The sequence below is a fragment of the Pipra filicauda genome, unplaced genomic scaffold, assembly GCF_003945595.2.
Source record: "Pipra filicauda isolate LSUMZ 115617 unplaced genomic scaffold, ASM394559v2 scaffold195_size2193078_pilon, whole genome shotgun sequence".
In the NCBI taxonomy this organism is placed as follows: domain Eukaryota; kingdom Metazoa; phylum Chordata; class Aves; order Passeriformes; family Pipridae; genus Pipra; species Pipra filicauda.
The window spans coordinates 735,880-754,444 of record NW_024104304.1 but is presented as its reverse complement, the minus strand read 5'-3'; the positions used below and the strand labels follow the sequence as shown (position 1 = coordinate 754,444).

Here is an 18,565-nt window from a genome sequence, read left to right as displayed (position 1 = left end):
GAAGTAGCAGTGTGACAGCTCCATAAATGCTACATAAAGTGAGAGAGGGTCACAGAGCTTTTCTTTTGAAATATTTCTATACTAACTCCATATACTTTCAGAATTACTAAGTGGATATATTTTTCGGAGTGTGGTATACCAGGGAGCAAGCTATATTCCTGCCTGCTAAATAACTGTTTTGGTTTAGAACAAGCCATTTCAACCTTACCCAGGATGATTTGCTACGTATGTAGAGTTAGTTGAACACTAACTCCTGGCTGGCATTGCATATGGCATCCCTCTGATGTTAAAACATGTTGCAACCGATCAGGTACTGACATGAATACATTCCTTAAGGGGAGGGATAGTAATGCCTCAATTTGCTGAAACACGTTGAACACCCTTGGGGGATGACTGAGAAAGAAACTAAATATTACACAGTGTCAAGCCTTAAAATGCTAAGGGATATGTTTTAAATAAAGAGATTAGGTGGGTCTGCTAGTTTTGGCTTGCTGTTTTGTGACTTGTAATTTATTGTTACCCAGCTTTAACAATAAGAAAATGTGAGTTTGGTTGTGGTGCTTTCCCTTCTCACCCACCTCACTGTTGAAGAGTGTGGTTCTTTCTGTTTTCAGTAGTTTTTGTTCTGTAGAAGAAGCAAACTTGGTGTTAAGAATTGGCAATTTGGGGAAAAATAAACTGCATTGCAGATGCTTAAAAATACTGACAAGCAGACATGCTTTTAATATTACTTGCCTGAGTATATTTCTCATGAGTTTAGAAATAGAAAGTTACCTCAGCTGCAGTTTAATTGGATGCACTCAGAAGAATTCTGTGATGGCACTTGGTAAAGGCACTATTAAAATAGTGCTGGAAGCGTGCCTGCAATTTTAACATCTTGTGTTGTGGTGGTGGTTAGCCTTAGTGGGTATTAGATGGAAGACTTTCAGTCAGTTGGATTGATTAATTTCAGATCCGGACTTAAAATGATCCCTGTGTATGTTGTACTGGATCCTACTGCTAAGTAGCAGCTGAATAACAGTTTCCTTTTTGCAATAAGTCAGAAAAAAAAATGTTGGGATGAAATCAAAACTTTTCTCTTGCCTAGGCCAAATGCGAAAAAAGCGAAAAGTAAAGCTTTGGATTGAAAGGGTAGTTTTTTGTGTATCGTGTGTTTCTTACTCTTTGATCTGCAAGACCAAGACATCTAAGGGTGTTGGAAGTCTCTATCTGAAAGGGTATGGTGTCTGAGCATATGCTCCCATGATAAATTGCACAGGGAGAGGTCTTGGTCTTCAGGCAATGCCTTGGCAAATTTATGGCACACGGAGAAATGGTTGCCTCCAAGGCAGGATGGCACAAGGAGCCTTTAGGCAATTGCTTGAACTCATTGCAGTACCTCACCGTTCTTCCTTGTTGGTAACTGTATTAATCCCACTGGGAAGCCAGTGTGTCAAGCAGTCACTGCTGTGGTCCGGAGGGGGTATTCCTAGGATGCAGAACAGAAAAATAATTTGATTGGGTTTCTTCATTGTCTTTTTGGTTTTCAAACACTCCATTATTTATGATTATTTCTGTAGATTGCACAGTGTGGGTTGAGGTTAACAGCTGTGAACCTTGTTCCTATTTAAATTTTATTCTAAGTAAAAAATTGGCAAAGTTACTGCACCCTTTCTGGTTTTGTAATGACAGAAACAACTCTTAGTACAAAGAGAATGTAAAATCTGTTTTTAAAGCTAGTGAAAGGACTGACAGGTCCTTTCTAATTTCATTCATGTGTGTACTGATCTCGAAACCTACATTGCAAACTTATTGCCAAGTTATGATTAGGGTTTGTTTTGCATGGCTAAAGCTGAACTCCACATTTAACTAATAGATCTTTGATAGTACAATGTCTTAATTGTGTCTTTATCTAAATCAGTTGGTATGGCATGTTACAGGTAAAGTTTTGCAGTGGTAACAAAGGTGGGACAGGAGGCTTCAGTAGGTTTATTAAACTCAGTGCTTATCAAATGAAGGGCATACACAGTAGAAGGAATGAGCTGTGTTTATTGCTGAGGGCTAAATTAATAAGTTAGGGCATCTGATGGTTTTTGTTTTCCTTATGTTTAGTGCAGTTAAAACATTCATTAATTTTTTAATTGGAAGTCTTGATATAATATGTTGGGATGTCTGAAGAACAGACAGGAAATGTATCTGTAAATAGTATACCCTTGTTGCACCATCACTGGCAATACATTTTTCAGATTCATTAATTGTATCTGAAAACTTATGTGAAAAATTATGAAAAAAATATACAAAGGAGAGCTGAAGAGTTCAGATCACATGAAAATTTTTCAACTCTTGAGCTAATAAAAAGGCATTATTGTTCATCTTTATAGAAGTGTTGAGCGAAATCTGTAGAGACACATAAAATCAAGTATAGTGCAGGCATTCCTGTCACATCAACACAAGACAAAACCAGAAAGAGGATACAAGTCATAATGATCATGCAAAATGCATTAATACTGTATGATATTGATGGTAGGGACTTGTGGAGCTTGAGATAAGTATTTGCCTCATACTTGAACGAATAATATGCAACTGTATGCAGCAGCATGCTTTTTGGGTTTATTACAGTTGTAAGAATAAAACTTTCCTATAATGATAGTTTTCAATTAGAAAACTTCAATTTTCTCTGAGTTCTGACGTGTTGCCATGATGACACTGCTCAGCTTCACCCACTGGTTTGATGCATTGGAGTAATTTTTGTATCACCATCTCATGTGGTAATTGAAGATGTTATCGTAATATGGTTGAACAGTCATTTTAGTCTCACATTTGAAGTTACATGAAATATTTTCCCTGTCTCGCCGCCCTAAGAGATATTTCTAAAAAGTCATAAAATATTTATGTAAATTACTTCAAATAGTCTGTGTCAGGTGGCCAAGACAAGGGTTTCATGGAATACTTTGCACTGGTTTCCACCGTTAAACTTCCAGTCAGGTGTTGAATGATGAGCTACCAGGTGTGACATACCATGCTTCTCTGTAATTACTGTAGTAAAATTTGGTAGCCTTTCTGAATTTGTTTTGTATTAATTGAATGAGAACATTTTCAAGAAGCCCTAAACAAAACTGCAGTAATCATTGGTATAAAGTCTGTGAGATCCAGTTAAGCAATTCTGAGTTTAAAATGTACAGTATTGCTTATTTTTCTGTGAGCGTCAGTCTCAAGTCATGTGTGTTCAGTGAAGAAGAACGCTTCATGGCAGGTGTGCAGTTATCAAAACTTCTACTCGATACCATGAGTGGATTTGGGTGTCTCTGAAGGAACTCTTAGATTCTGGATAGCTTGCTAGATAGGTTGCACTGGATGTACTGGCCAGATTTCCACTGACCATAGTGAAATATATATATAGACACTGAAATTTCAGTGTCTGGATATGAAGCTGAATCTCACCACTTGTTACTTTCCTCATCCTCATATTTATATGTAATAGAGACCTTGTGATCTTGGGGAAGTATAAAAACTGGAGGTTCTCAAGTCTTTCTTTGTTCTTTCTTGTCCTGTCTGGGTGAATCTGTTAAAAAGAACCAAAACTATTCTTAATAAAAGTGACAGTGGATAGTTACATATCCTGTGAATGCTCAAGGCTGATTACTTTTCATCAGACCTGTCCTGCGCATCACTCTTTGCAACTCCTTTTCTGGACAACTTCACTTAATAGTGTTGTAACCATAGTTTGGAAGTCCTGCTTGTCTTTTGACTGACTATTTCCTCTGAAGGACAGCTTCTTCATTTAGGTGCTTCATCACACTTAGGTCTGTGATGTATCTTTCATGTTTAGTTTTCTAGCTTTTTACTCAAATGTTGTTTGTGAGTGTTGAGCAAAACCATCCATCTAGCCAGACCCATGAGCCCCTGGACCAGTGCCAAAGAGCTTGAGGCAAGAAGGGTCACCTAGTTCAGACATCTGGACATCTGGTTCAAAACTTACTTTTGCCAGTTGCAGATGTTGGCATGTAAATTGGTGCTCACATTTGTACCGAGGTCTGAGTCTGAACGTATCTTTCCTAAACATAAATCAATTAGCAAAACTAAGCTAAAAAAACTCCTCATGTGATTGTTTTCTATACAGATCCTTCTGAGACAAATCCACAGCTTTGTAAAGAATCCAGAGCTTCTGAGAGGGGGGAAGCCTAGGATGTAGTGATTCAGGATGGGGTTTTTGACACCAAGAAACCTGCTACAGAACCTTATGCTGTGTGTACACATTGCGGTCCTTGATTCTGATGATAAAGGAGATCTGTTCCTCTACAATGCTACAAAGTCATACCTCCTTGCCATTTTTGAACAGAAACTCTCCTCTTCCTCTTCTCTCTAAGTGATCAGACCATCTCTCAAAAAGGATCAGGAAAATATGGTAGGCATATGTATTAGGAAAGGGTACTTCCAACACTAAAATTAGATCTCATGGTTATGGCAGTGTACAGAGCACTGCATATGCAAACATGAGGCATCCACAGAAGTGTGTGGGTCACAAAAACAATATGTATTAGTTGAAGTCCAGCAGTCATTCTCATTGTGTTGCTTCCTCAGTCTTTCTGAATCTTTGGCAAGCTGTCTTGAACAAGACTTTACATAACCATTTTGTGTTTTCTAATTCCCTTCTTTGCAATGTTCTGCCATTAACCAAAATCTTCAGAATAGATGATAATATATTTCTTGTGCTCTCTCCTGAAATACATGTTGAATCCTATCTGTTTCAGAAGTCTGTCTTGTCTTTTTTCAAATTTTATTTTATGACTGTGTATTCTGGCATGGTCTTTATTTTGTTCCAGTAGTCCTCCCATCCCTGAAAAATGCATGAGTCTTTCTGGCACACATCCTTTTCATTTGTCTATGATCAATGAAACAAAGTACTTTTTTAATTTTATAAGCATTTTCTGATTGCATCAGTGGAAAAGCTAACTGGACTATAGTGATGTGATACACTTCACTGCATCTTCAGTCATATTTTCTTTGAGAGTTCTGCTGGTAACACGATATTGGTATTTCTGCTAAATATAAGCTAAGAATGAAATACCCTTTAATATCAGGTATTACTCAGGCAGTGTGCAGACTTTTGACTGAAAGAGGGTTGTGCAGATTAAACAGCTTAGATGGTTCATGTAAATAACTTCAGGCTTGTCAGCCTTCTGAACCCAGTAAGAGTATTTTCAAGTGGAATATTCCTCTGACATGTATATTTATGCTTTAGGAAAGTTAAACACTGTTGTAACTTGGGCAACTGTCATCCCGGAACAGTGAGGAGAAGGATGTGATTTCTTCATCATTGACTGGGAAAATTAAAGTTCAGTTAAACATCTTTTTCCATTTTGAGATATCAAATCCCTGTCAAATCTAATCTTTTGTTTTGTTGGGCAAATATTGTAGCTGCTAGTTTGGATATTGAACTGTTTTGCTAGGTATTAAGCTCTGGCAATGAGAAAATCTACATGTACCTAACTTTATTTATTATGTACAACTCTTTGATTTCAAGGAGTTTTTGCAGAATAGAAAACTTGCATTTGAACCATGTAACTTGCATTTATAACCCCCTTAATTTCTTTATGCTGTTCTGCAGATATTGGTTACTTGCTTGTCTTTGTGGTGTTAGGCATTTGTTTTCTTGAATTGATCATAATTTTGTCAGTATCCTAATTGAGGTGGTATTAATCACACCTTTCCCCCCACTTCTGATACAAATTGTGTTAATTTCTAACACCTACACTAAGATCTCAAATGGCAGGCATCAATTTTTTTATAAATGAAATGATTAAAGACTCTCAATGTAGAAGCCAAACCCCTTGACTTAGGTGTGGCTGCAGCAGAAGCATCTTCTTTGCATGCAATGTTCCAACTCAACTAGTGTTTGGGATGTTTATGTACATGTTCTCGTGGCAAGGCCCCAGCCTGCTGAAAAATATTCCATAAGATGACTCACACAATTATGACAGAAGGTAGAGTCATTGAATGTTCCTTAAAGTGCATTTAATTTAATTTGTTCTTGATTAAACATAAAACCACTTAATAGTGCTATTCAAATTGATATAAAATATATTTATAATACATGATAAATAGCTTCTAAAAAATTCATGTATTTTTGCTAGAGCCTTAAAAAATGAAAATGTTTGCCATGATAGATGATGCTTTTAAATCTAATGTTTACTTCAATTAATACAATTAAATAAATATGTATTAGAAGGATACTCGTCTCAACAGCAATTTCAACAGTTAGTAGTATTTCCATTTAGTGGACAGGTATCTCTGCAAGCTTACGGCACATAAAAATGACATTGTTTTCTATTTTAAATTGAGACACCCCCCCCCACTACTAAACAAAAGGAACAATGTGGCAATCTGATTTCCTGAGCCATGTTTTTTGGATGCATTTTTCTTGGGCTAAAAACATCGTTTACTGAGCTCTGGGAGGAAAGCTCCTTTTCCTGTGGCTTTGCAAGGTATCCCTCTACTATTTGCTAGGAGGAAGGGGTGACCTGCAGAGGGGTAGGCCCTAGGCCCCAAGCAGCATGCATTTGCTGTGGCCAGTACCAGGTGCTTTAGCATTCAAGTCATAATTCTTGTCGTTGCCCTTCCATAACCCATGAGTAGGCTAGTTCTCAGTCAGCTGTGTAGCTTTATGTCTGCTTCCAAAAACCGAAGGCAAGCACTATTAAGACAGACACGAATGCCATTCTCTGTAGTATTTTCTTCTAGATCAAGACTTTAGAGAAATATAGACCAGTTAATCTAGTTCAGTATGCTATGTGCTAAATGTATAATTAACTGAAAATAGCAGTACTCATTGCAGTTTTTCTATGTTCTTAAGGAGAAACGGGAATAACCATATTCTGGTAGGAGTTGCAGGGATGGGAAAGTATGTTTAAAAGATGGGGAGGCATCTCACAAAGTAGGCTTTTCTTCAGCTGGGGAGTGAAGCCACAGCACCAATGCAAAATGATGTATTATGCAAGAGCAGTAGTTTTTTATTGATTTTGTTACCCATATCACAGTGAGAAAAATGTTACCTCTTCTTCATCTAAATGAAAGCTTTATTCTAAGGAGATTATTGTGTCAGTGTCTCTGCAGCTTGCAGCTTGTTTTTGGGGAATAGTCAAGGCCTTTACAACTTGTTCTTTCATGTTCTGAGAGTTGGCAATCGAACAGGCAGTGTAAAAGATTATTCTTGGGACATTTTTATCAAGCGTGAAACAAATTTAAAGAAGGCAGGAGGAAAAAAAATAACCAAACCAACAGTGTTACACTTAGAGAAACCTGATTGTCTTTTCAAAACTGCTGTTAAAGCAGTCATTATTACTCATACCATCTCTATTATTATGGCTGAAACAGGAGTGTTCAGTTTTCTAACACTGTCTTTTATTTTTCATTAATTTTCTGTGCTGCTAGCAATGGAAGGTATTGGTTACATTGCATTGTTTTTGTTGCACTGAAATTTAGAGAAGAATAGTGTAAGCTTGATCATGCATCCACTAAGCATATTGGAAGTGGAAAGTCCCACTGCTTTAGAAGGATTATATTGCACTGCTAAAGTTTTATTATTAATTAAATGTTCTTTATAGACATAATGGGTTCTGTGTTACCATCTGTCCTATAGGCTTGTCTTCAAAAAAGCACAAGGAAAACAGTGATTCTAAATGGCTGAAAAGCAATAGATTTTTATTTACAGTGTCCTTGTAGTTAGTTCAAAGATGAGCTTGTATTGAGTTTCCCAAAGTTAATACTATTTTGTTATCCATGGAATTTGGGGTATTGCCAAATGAAATGTTATCATTAATTTTGAACAATGTGATATTTAACAGTTTTATTTCTGTTGCAATTATTTAAAGCTTCTGCTACATACAACCAAGAAAATATTTTCTCTAGAAACAAAAATGAGAAAATTAAAGAACTGAATTTTTCACTAAAAGTTGTATGCCATATTTTTTTCTTTTGGTGTTTTGTGAGTCTGGTTTTCAGTAGTGTAGGATTTCAATAGCAAAGGTTTCAGACCCTTGTGGCTCTAGTTAGCTTCAGTGGGATGAATTTTTGCTCAGCATCTTTGGAAGTCCCTTCCTTTTTGGTGTTATGGCTAACAGAATTCCAGTGCTGAAAGAGGCAGAGAGTAACATACTCTGCACTGAGAACTGCAAAATCTAAAAACCAAGTCCTACACAGCAAGCTAAAAGGACAACAGTAGTTTTGGTCTGTTCAACCTGGAGCAGAGGAAACTGGGGAGAGACCTCCTTTACAGTCTACAACTTCCTCATTAGAGGAAGAGGAGGGGCAGGCACTGATATCTTCTCTGTGGTGACAGTGACAGGACCCAAGGGAATGGCCTGAAGTTGTGTCAGGGGAGTTTTAGGTTGGATATTAGAAGAAAGTTCTTCACCCAAAGAGTGCTTGGGCACTGGAACAGGCTTCCCAGGGAAGTGATCACAGCACCAAGCCTGCCAGAGTTCAAGAAGCATTTGGATGATACTCTCAGGCACATGGTGTGACTCTTGGGGATGGTCCTGTGCAGGGCCAGGAGTTGAACTTGATGATCCTTGTGGGTCCCTTCCAACTCAGCATATTCTGTGATTCTGAAGCTTTACATTAATTTAAAACATTAAAGCAATGATGCTGATACAGAATTGGTACAGGATAATACTTTTGGGCCTTAAAAATGTTTACAGGTAAGATTGGCTTAAGACAAGCATTCCATTAAAACAAACGTATCGTGGCTGGCAGTGGAGTTTAGCAGGATGAAGGTGTGAACGTGTAAGTGCAAGGAGCTGAGTTTTCTATAAGAGAACTGGCAGCAGTGTTTAACTGAAAGCAGGGCTTCAATGTCAATGTCTGCCATTTGAAGACTTTAAAGCTCATCAGGAATAGGTTAAAGTGATATTTTTTGTGACTAAACTTTTTTACTCTGTGGGTTCTGACACGTGGTGAAGAATTTGATGAAGAATGACTAAAAACTTGTAAAAGCGGTAGAAATTAACTCCCTTGTGTAAAAGAGAAAAGTGAGTTCAACGCACACCCCCCAAGTGCAGTGGAAAGGACAAGGCGTCATAATACAATGGCAGTGCACATGAATAAATATGCATAAGAAAATAGAGATGGATACAAGGGATGGATAGAAACATTAGCTTGTAGATAGAGAAGTGACAGTGTTGTAATTGCTTGTGTTTCTCAATTAGCAGTGACCTCAGCCTATTCACCTGATTTTAGTGAAATCCTTTTTAATGAAAACTCTGTTGCTGTATCCATCCATGCTCTTGGTTTGATTTACCAATACAGCAGTGATTTCAAACTGGTAAAGAGTTGTAACCAAGTGTTACTGTTCTTATTTGACAGGCCGGACCTGATAGACATGAATACCGTTGCTGTTCAAAGCAACCTTGCAAATTTAGAACATGCTTTTTTTGTAGCAGAAAAACTTGGTGTTGCCAGACTTCTGGATCCTGAAGGTAAGAGAGTTGCAGAGGGCTTTGTTGCAAAACCCCTAGCATTAAAATAAAATTCAATCTGCCTGCAGGTTGTAGCATATTTGCGGGCATTCTTACAACTATGTGATAAAGTGGTGTTCTGTCTTGCTCTTTTAGATGTCGATGTTTCCTCACCTGATGAGAAGTCAGTAATAACTTATGTGTCATCACTTTATGATGCATTTCCCAAAGTACCAGAAGGTGGTGAAGGCATCAGTGCAAATGTAAGTAAGAGAAAAATACTTGTGCTTCATTAATAAAATTCTGGATTTCAGATCCGGAATGTTAGCTGGATCTTCCATAGGACTGCTGTCACACTTTTCTTTGACGTGATTTTTCTAGGTTGAGATTTTAGAGTCTTAACTGTTTCATATTGTGGACATGAAAATATCTGTGCTAAGAGCTTAACTAAAAACAATATACCTGAAGTTGGAAAAAGATCAATTCATAGTTCTTACTTTTCAGTCATGGATGTATACATTTTGCCTCTCTGATTATTATCAATCTCAAGTTTACTAACCTAGAAAATACCGTGTTTTCAGTGGAATTATTTGGGACCAAATCATATATTTGGAAACTTTAAGTGGGCTGTAATGAGCAAGTCAATATTGTTTCAGAATTGCAGAATTTCAAAATCTTTTTTTATATGTGTGAAGACCTCAGTCTTCAAAGCTGAAGCAAAAATGATGTCTCAGATGATTTTCGTCTGTTCTGTAATCTGGGTTTTGCTTTGGCAGGATGTTGAAGTCAAATGGGTTGAATATCAGAATATGGTGAACTACCTCATGCAGTGGATCAGACACCATGTCATGATAATGTCTGACAGAACATTTCCCAACAATCCTGTGGAATTGAAGGTGAGATGTGATGACTTAAACTTTCTGTTGGAATTACACTTTATGTTACTGACTCAAAACAAGCTTGAACAAATGATGTGCTTATTGATTTATTCAATTAAAGCAACTCTAGAACAGTACTACTTCTTGACCTTTTCGAAGTAAATAAATACATTACTAACATATGAACAACCAAAAGCAAATCTTTAGTTTGACACTGATCATTTTTTGTAGAACTGTGGTAGTACGGTATAAAGGTAAGCTTGTGAAGAATATTAGGAGAGGGTTTAGAGAAGAAGGCTATATTAACTATAAGTAAAAGCTGACGATGTTTTTTTTATGTTTCTGTAGGCACTTTATAATCAATATTTACAGTTTAAAGAAACAGAAATTCCACCAAAGGAGACAGATAAATCAAAAATTAAACGTCTATATAAACTGCTAGAGGTAAGTTTTAGCATGCATTGAAATGTATAGAAGTTCCCTTTCTGTGGCTTAAAATAACAAATATGTATGAATTGTTAAGGTCTGGATAGAATTTGGACGCATCAAACTTTCTCAAGGCTACCATCCAAATGATATAGAAAAAGAATGGGGAAAGCTTATTATTGCCATGCTGGAAAGAGAGAAGACTCTTCGACCGGAAGTGGAGAGGTACGCTAGTGAACGTTGGACAGGCTTGGTTAATATATTTTCTGTTGTTTTAACCCATACTGAAATTTGTAAATACCTTCTTCCATGATAAATTCCACATTATTTTACTAGGTCAAGTAATTCTACTTTTGTTCAAGGCCTGAAGCTCTTTACCTGCTTCATAGAGGCAGGTCCAGACAGAAATAACTTCTGTGGTCTCAGATGGTCAAGATGAACAGTATCTGTGCCTCAGATCATCAAAGCACTTACACGCAAATATAGCCACTTTCTTTGTACAGTTAGTCAGAGCTGGGTTTATATCAGTTCACTGTCTCATAAGCACCATCCTCATCCTTTACATGAAATGTGTATTTCACTTGCTGCACAACTTTGTGGGCTAACATCCTGTTTAGAGATTGTTTGAGTTAGTTGTTCTCAAGAGCACACAAAACACTTAGATGTGCAAAATGCATAGTCGTATTCCATGGTAGTAGGATGTGTGACACCGTTTTGTACATCGTAGTAACATACTAGTATACTAGCAGATTACTGAGCATAATTAAACTCTTGATGCAGTCTGAGAACATTTCTCGTTTTTAATGGAATTTCTTAAATTCTGTGGCAGACACAGGTGTCATCTGTTCATTAATTAAGAAAAACCCTCTTTTCGTTAAGTTAAGTTCTTTTTGGGGCTTCTGCATGGGGGTAGATATAGACACCTGGGTCTGGATTCATTCTGCTTAACTTTAAGCATCCAAAGGACACACCTAAGATCTGAATCACTTTCTAGAGAATCCTGTCACTGACTTTCTGGTGACAATAGGGTGATCCTTCTCCTTGCTCCTAGGTACCTGAAAGTAGGTATGAAGAATCTGGATCATTGTATAGGAATTCCTCAGAAAGAGACAGATTTCAGCCAGAGAAGATCCCAATGACAGTCAAAGTTAGTTAAATATGTGTCATGCTTACAAAAGCAAGAGCATGACTGAAACAGCAGATTCAGTGGGAGGTGTTGATTCACAGCACCCTACTATGGAACAAGTTCCTATAGAGGAATACAAAGTTGTCCCCTGCAATACAGAGGTTGTCCGCTTTATGCAGAGCAGAATACCGGAAAGAAGCAGCAGAAATACAGCCTGCTAGGTCTTGTAGGTTAATCTATCCCAAGATGCCAAAAGCGAAGTTAGTGTCTGGCTTCACCAATAGAAATTCTGTTCATACTTGCAGAAAGCTGTATTATCTTTGTTGAGAAGATGTGTAAATGATGTTAGTTTATTTATTTTTTATTCATATGGATGGAGCACAGGTAAACAAATGTGAACCTAAACTCCTTCCCATATTTCAGGAATGGTAAACAGAGTGACAGATCGTAGGGTGATAGTCACTACACGTGGTGGTCCCTGTAAAATGAGAGAGAAAATTGCTTTAAATTATTCTGGCTTAGTCACCAAGTTAAGATTATCCGTTGTTCTGGGCACAAGAATGTCATCCATATCTGTTGTATTGGTTATTAGTGCATCTCATTAATATGAGGTGTTAATACAGCTCCTGGGGTGAAATTTGATTGTGGCAAAAATGTAACCTGTAATACTGAAATTTGGTAAGTAATAAAACTTTGCCTATAAGTCTGGTGAACACATCTGAAAGTATCAACACGGATAGACAATGTGTGGCCAGATTTGATGTATGGGATCAAACTTATTATGATGTCAGTGAGGAAAGTGCCAGACTCAGTTCTAGTTTGCAAAACTAGCAGAGTTTGGCATGCAGCAGGGGTGTGTCTGTGCCTTTGCTGTGCTCTTCTGTGTAAACAGTCACCTTGTGGGGTGGGTGTGGTTGTTCAGGAATCCTAAAAGCAGGGGGTGAAATACTGAAAAAATCACCCCTAACCCAGGTTCTGAGTTAAAATGTAAAGGAAAGAGCAGTGATCGGATTTTTCTTACTTGTTTTGTGGTCAAAGCAGCAAGAAGCAATTGTCTGTGAATGGAGAAGAAGGTAAGAGGAAATTTTCAGGACAGAGTAGTGAGACGGCAGTTAGTAAGCATGCATGCTTGGACAGTGGAGTAGTGATGGTGGGTTGGATGGTGTACAGGTGTCTCAGATTGTATTGTTATGAGCTGATTAACCATGATACTCTCCCAGTTTTATTGTGCATTTCTGTTTGAAGAAAAAGGAGTCAGCCCAACCTAGAAGTTATTTGTACTGAACTGTTGAGTGAGGATTTCACACTTTGCTTGTTTTTGAAACTTTTCATTGAAGAGTGAGAAACACTGCAGAGTTCTTTTAGTTCTTACTTGGCTTTATAGTTATTTAGTGACACTTAAATAAAATATTTGGCATGTCTGTTTCCTAGAGACGCCCTGATGTTGCTGCCTAGTCTGTACTTGCAGAACTTTATTGCAAGGCAGAGAAGCCAAAAGCAAGGTAGCATACATAGCCCCAGGTACAATCCTTTGAAAAGCTGGCAGAATATTAATTGCTGGGTTTTGAATGTGCGTACTCAAGCCTATTTAAAGGAGGAGTGCTAGGTGTTTCAAAAGCCAGTAGTGGAACTACATCCCTAGAAGCTGTACATTTTGTAGGAGTTTTATCTTTTCATTTTTCAGCAAATGTAAACAGCCAGAAGGACCGTGCTCTGGATGTAAAAATGAATAGCAGTAGTTATAGCTATCATAGCAGCGATTCACTGTTTAGCAACAGCACTAGTACTCAAACCAGCGTTGATTCTAACGAGAATTTCCTTTCTGTTAATTGTGGTCCCACGCTGATTAAATCTTGTATAAGCTTTGGTAATGGAACCTTAGAAGGGAACAGGTAACTTGGCATATGTATTTGTGCTTTGTGTTAGATGCTGTTGATTCATTTGTTTGTTTTTAAAGTCATACAACACGATTGGTAAATATAAATAACTTTAATACTTATTGATTTTTCTGAAAAACTTTGGCATCACCTAGGTTGGAAATGCTGCAGCAGATTGCAAACAGAATTCAGCGGGACAGCCGGAGCTGTGAGGATAAACTGATACTTGCCCGGAATGCTCTGCAGTCTGTAAGTCAGTCAGTGATTTTACTTGTCTGTATTCATAAACTTATAGCAGTACAATGGCTACTTAAAAAAAAAAACTCTTAAGGATTTTTGAATGCAACCTTCATAGCTGCTACTTTTGTTTTTGTTGTACTGTTAATATAGCATGTCTTCAAGAAAATACCACAAATTACCTAGAGTAGGTTGTGTTACCTTCTCTTTTTGTCAGTAGTTAGATAAAATCCTTCACAATTGTTTCGAGATCAGAAGAAGTTTTTACAAAAAAAAAAAATAATCAGAAATTCTTACAGCTGATTTCCCTTTGGTTTAGCTGCAAGGCTTAATGACTTTCTCTTATTCATTAAGGACACCAAGCGATTAGAGTCAGGGCTCCAGTTCCAACATGAAGCAGAGATAGCTGGCTATATTCTTGAATCTGAGAACCTTCTCCGTCAGCAAGTGGTTGATGCCCAAATTCTTATTGATGGAAAATACTATCAAGCAGACCAGCTTGTTCAAAGGTACTTTACAGTGTGTTTATGTAAACAAGTAAATGTCCCAAGTGTGGATACCCCTTATGGACAACATTTTCAGTTCTTTCTGTCGGTGGATAAATTTATCAATCTGTCACTAGGCACCCCCCAAATATCAGGTGGTTTGGTGGGTACATTGTCCACAAATATTGAAGACAAGAGGAACTGTTTGTACTTATTTGTGAAAATGAAGTAGTTCCCCTGAACATGTCTTAATGTTTAATGTCTACTAGATATTTGTGTGTAAAGATGTTAGCTTGTGTTATTGTACCTAAAATGTGTTTAGAATTCATTAACTTTGATTTTTTTTAAATGGGGGCAAGATTTTAGGTGATACCTATAGGTTTATTAACAGGTAATAAGTGAGGTAACATGAGGTTATATGTGGCAGTGTGTACAGTCTTGGCACAAAGAAGCATTTAAACAGCATAATTCAGTTTTATGAAGAAGTGGCTCTAAAGTTTTTTCAGGATCCGTCCTGGACTGGTTGAGATCAAGCACATAGCTCCTTGGCAGTGAACTGCAAGTGTTTGATCTACTGCAACATGTAGTATCTTGTAAGATTTCTGGTTTGCTGATTGTTCACTGGAATCGTGTATAGTGCATGTTAGTGCCCATACCATGCTGATTTTTTTAGTCATTGCCTGATTTCTTCATCTGTTATCTGTATAGAAGTATAAGCTGACATATTCTGTACTTTCTGATAGAAGAGCTTTTTTATAGATATTTAAGTGTGACTAAAGTGTAAGAGGTCATGTGAATTCAAATCACTATTCAAATCAGTTCAGCATGATAAACCTTAATCATAAGCATTCATTGAAGTTATTTTTATTTATTTTTTCTCTTATTTTATTTTAATAGAGTTGCAAAACTTCGTGATGAACTGATGGCCTTACGGACTGAATGTTCTTCTGTGTACAACAAAGGGCATGCACTGACCACAGAGCAGACAAAGCTTATGATATCAGGAATAACCGAAAGCTTAAACTCAGGATTTACAACAAACCTAACCCCTGAAATAAATGCTGCAATGACCCAAGGTTTAACACCTACTTTGACTTCTTCCAGCTTGACATCTGGCCTTTCATCAGGTCTTACTTCCAGACTGACACCAACTATCACTCCCGCTTACCCACCAGGCATCCCTCCACGGTTAATCCAGAGCTATGTGACAGGAGTAGACAGTGGGACTCTGCAAACACTCAAACTGATGCAAATCAGAAAACCTCTTATGAAATCAGCTTTCGTGGATCAGAATTTAACAGAAGAAGAGGTGAACATGAAATTTGTCCAGGACCTATTGAGCTGGGTGGAAGAAATGCAGGTACCCATCTTTATGGAAACAGTCCACTTTTAATTATTATGTTTACTTCTTGTAGAACATGGCTAATTTTTTCTTTCTTTTTGTAAGGTGCAACTTGATCGAACAGAATGGGGTTCTGATTTGCCAAGTGTTGAAAGCCATTTGGAAAATCACAAAAATGTCCACAAAGCTATTGAGGAATTTGAATCCAGCCTTAAAGAAGCCAAAATGAGTGAGGTACTGCACCATATTCTTTATTTCTTTGGTTAATTTCTCACTGGGTGACCCATAAACTAATGTTGAATTTTAGAACTATGTTTGGGTTTCACAGTCTTACTTTTACTTCTGATCTCTGGATGACTTTTGATGAAATCAGGAGATCTAGCAGTTTAACATATCTAACCTTTCTGTTGTCTTTTGATCTCATATGCCAAATACAGATCCAAATGACTGCTCCTCTTAAACTCAGTTATGTGGAAAAATTGCACAAACTGGAGAGTCAGTATTCAAAGCTCCTGGTAAGTTCATCATTCCTCTTCCATGTCCAGCTTTTAAGTGTACGTAATCTCTCATAAGGGATGAACTTTAAATTCTGATTCTTGTAAATATTTTTCTTTTCTTTTTAATAAAGAACACATCGAGAAATCAGGAAAGGCATCTAGATACTCTTCACAATTTTGTGTCTCGTGCTACTAGAGAATTGATATGGCTGAATGAAAAAGAAGAGGAAGAGGTTGCATATGACTGGAGTGAGAGAAACTCCAATATAACAAGAAAAAAGGAATATCATGCAGTATGTATTGTTAGTATAATCCAGAGAGAATAATTAAGTAATCTTTGATAATTTAAGAGATTTCTAATACTTTTTTTTTCTTTGTCTGGAAAAAGGAATTAATGAGAGAACTTGATGAAAAAGAAGAAATTATAAAATCAGTACAAGAAATAGCTGAACAGTTGCTTCTTGAAAATCACCCAGCCAGGCTAACCATTGAAGTAAGTTAGTAAAAACAACACAGAAACAGCAAAAGTTTTGGGATTTAACAGAGCTTAATTTTGGGGGAAAAGAAGGGAAGTGCTAACAGATGAAATTAAACAAGACTCTAAATAAAAGGGCCTTTTTTTCTTTGTTCTTCAGCATCTCTGTCATATCTGTATTCCAGTTTTCAAAAAATAACAACACTTTTATAAAGTTACGGATACATCTTGGATTGCTTAGATGAAATTCCCCTAAACTCTAAAATTAAAATTTTCAGAGTTGGTCTGTACAGATGTTTCTGGTCACACACGCAGCTTTTAGTGTTATTGATACAAATTGCCTTAGCAGACCAAGGGCACAGAACAGTCCTTATGTGGTTTCTTTCCTGTTGGATTGAAAGAAGTTTCAGTGAGAGCTTTTCTAGTCGTTTACTCTACCTGCACGTTCCTATTATGATTTAGAGTTGGTTTCATAACTTATTTGTCAGTGAATTATGAAACCTGTTTGGATGTTAAAAATATGACCAGGTGATGTGATTTACTTCAGGCTTGAATCAAGCTCTATGTACAGAAAATTTACTGTAGCTGTTATAGGGTCATAACAGGTTTCCAAAGGAGAATGTAAAATGTTTTTACTTGTAGATCTTCAAGAAAAGAGTAGATACAGACAGTAGGTGGTAAACATTGAAACAGTGAATAGCTGAGTTATTATATAGGAATAAAAAAAGTCAGAAAGAATGGATTTTTATTGTTCTTCAGCTCAGTGAGTTCGCATCTTCCTGAATTGGAAACTTGAAGAAAACTACTCCCTTCCTTCCTTCTCTCAATAATAAATGACTTTTTATGTAATGTGGGGATTTCTAGTCCTTAACAGTATATGCTATTCTAATGGTTTCCTATCAGTGTAATATGCTAATATATTAAAGATGCATATGATGAAACCCGGCCACCGCAGTGACAATGACTGTGCAGGTTATGCTGTCTCCAGTAATGCTACACTGGGATATTTATTAAAAATAATAATAAAAAAATCCTTTTCTACAGAAGAACCTATGCATTAATGCATCACTTTGAAATTCCTTGAAGCCAATGGAAAAGCTGTTTTGAATTCCCTGAGAATGGAAATTTAAAATCCGAAACCTGTGGCTGATTTCCTGGGGGCGAGAGCGCCCCCTGCTGGTGAAGGCGCTTTAAATTCCTGCGCGAGTGTCACACTGAGTTATCCATTGCAGCGAGTCCTGGTTATTTCTTTGTTAATTGTGCAGTCAGTGGTACTTTAATATCCGATTTATGCCCAGGAAAGAATGCATCTATTTTGATTGAGTAAATAGAGATACAGAATTGTAGATGAGCTTAGACTGGAGGAACCTTTGGAGTTGTACTCCAGCTCTTGCTTGAAGCAGTGTCAGGGATTTGTTTGGCCCAATTCTGACCAGGCCAGAGGATGGTGATTTCACAGTCCCTCTGGGCAAGTTTTCTTATGTTTGACTACGCTGTAGTGACAGAGTTTTTTTTCCTCACATCTAATTGGAATTTTCCTTGCTGCAGCTTGCTTTTCCAGGGTGAGGAGGTCAAGTTTAGCTTCTTGTGTTTGCTATGTTGCTTTCATGTTTCCTAAAGGTATTCAAGTTTTAATTGTAATTTCCTTTTTTAAAATATCTCTCTCTTCCTTAAAGGCCTATAGAGCAGCAATGCAGACTCAATGGAGCTGGATTCTCCAGCTCTGTCACTGTGTTGAACAACATTTGAGAGAAAATGCTGCATATTTTGAGGTAAGAAAGTAAATCA

At 37.3% G+C, this 18,565-nt stretch overlaps 1 protein-coding gene across 15 annotated transcripts in view; it reads left to right on the top strand.

The window, feature by feature from the left end:
- The window catches only part of DST (dystonin), a 306,949-nt gene that overhangs the window by 143,761 nt on the left and 144,623 nt on the right, over nt 1-18,565 (top strand). For 14 of the 15 annotated variants that reach the window (XM_039380429.1, XM_039380420.1, XM_039380416.1 and 11 more), the window contains 13 exons: nt 9,343-9,455; nt 9,591-9,697; nt 10,211-10,330; nt 10,661-10,756; nt 10,836-10,963; nt 13,897-13,990; nt 14,333-14,487; nt 15,361-15,823; nt 15,911-16,039; nt 16,243-16,320; nt 16,434-16,595; nt 16,691-16,795; nt 18,454-18,549. In XM_039380429.1, coding sequence (XP_039236363.1) covers nt 9,343-9,455; nt 9,591-9,697; nt 10,211-10,330; nt 10,661-10,756; nt 10,836-10,963; nt 13,897-13,990; nt 14,333-14,487; nt 15,361-15,823; nt 15,911-16,039; nt 16,243-16,320; nt 16,434-16,595; nt 16,691-16,795; nt 18,454-18,549 — 1,846 coding nt within the window. The remainder of the gene's footprint in view (nt 1-9,342; nt 9,456-9,590; nt 9,698-10,210; nt 10,331-10,660; nt 10,757-10,835; nt 10,964-13,896; nt 13,991-14,332; nt 14,488-15,360; nt 15,824-15,910; nt 16,040-16,242; nt 16,321-16,433; nt 16,596-16,690; nt 16,796-18,453; nt 18,550-18,565) is intronic. The other variant, XM_039380419.1, reaches the window with a different exon arrangement.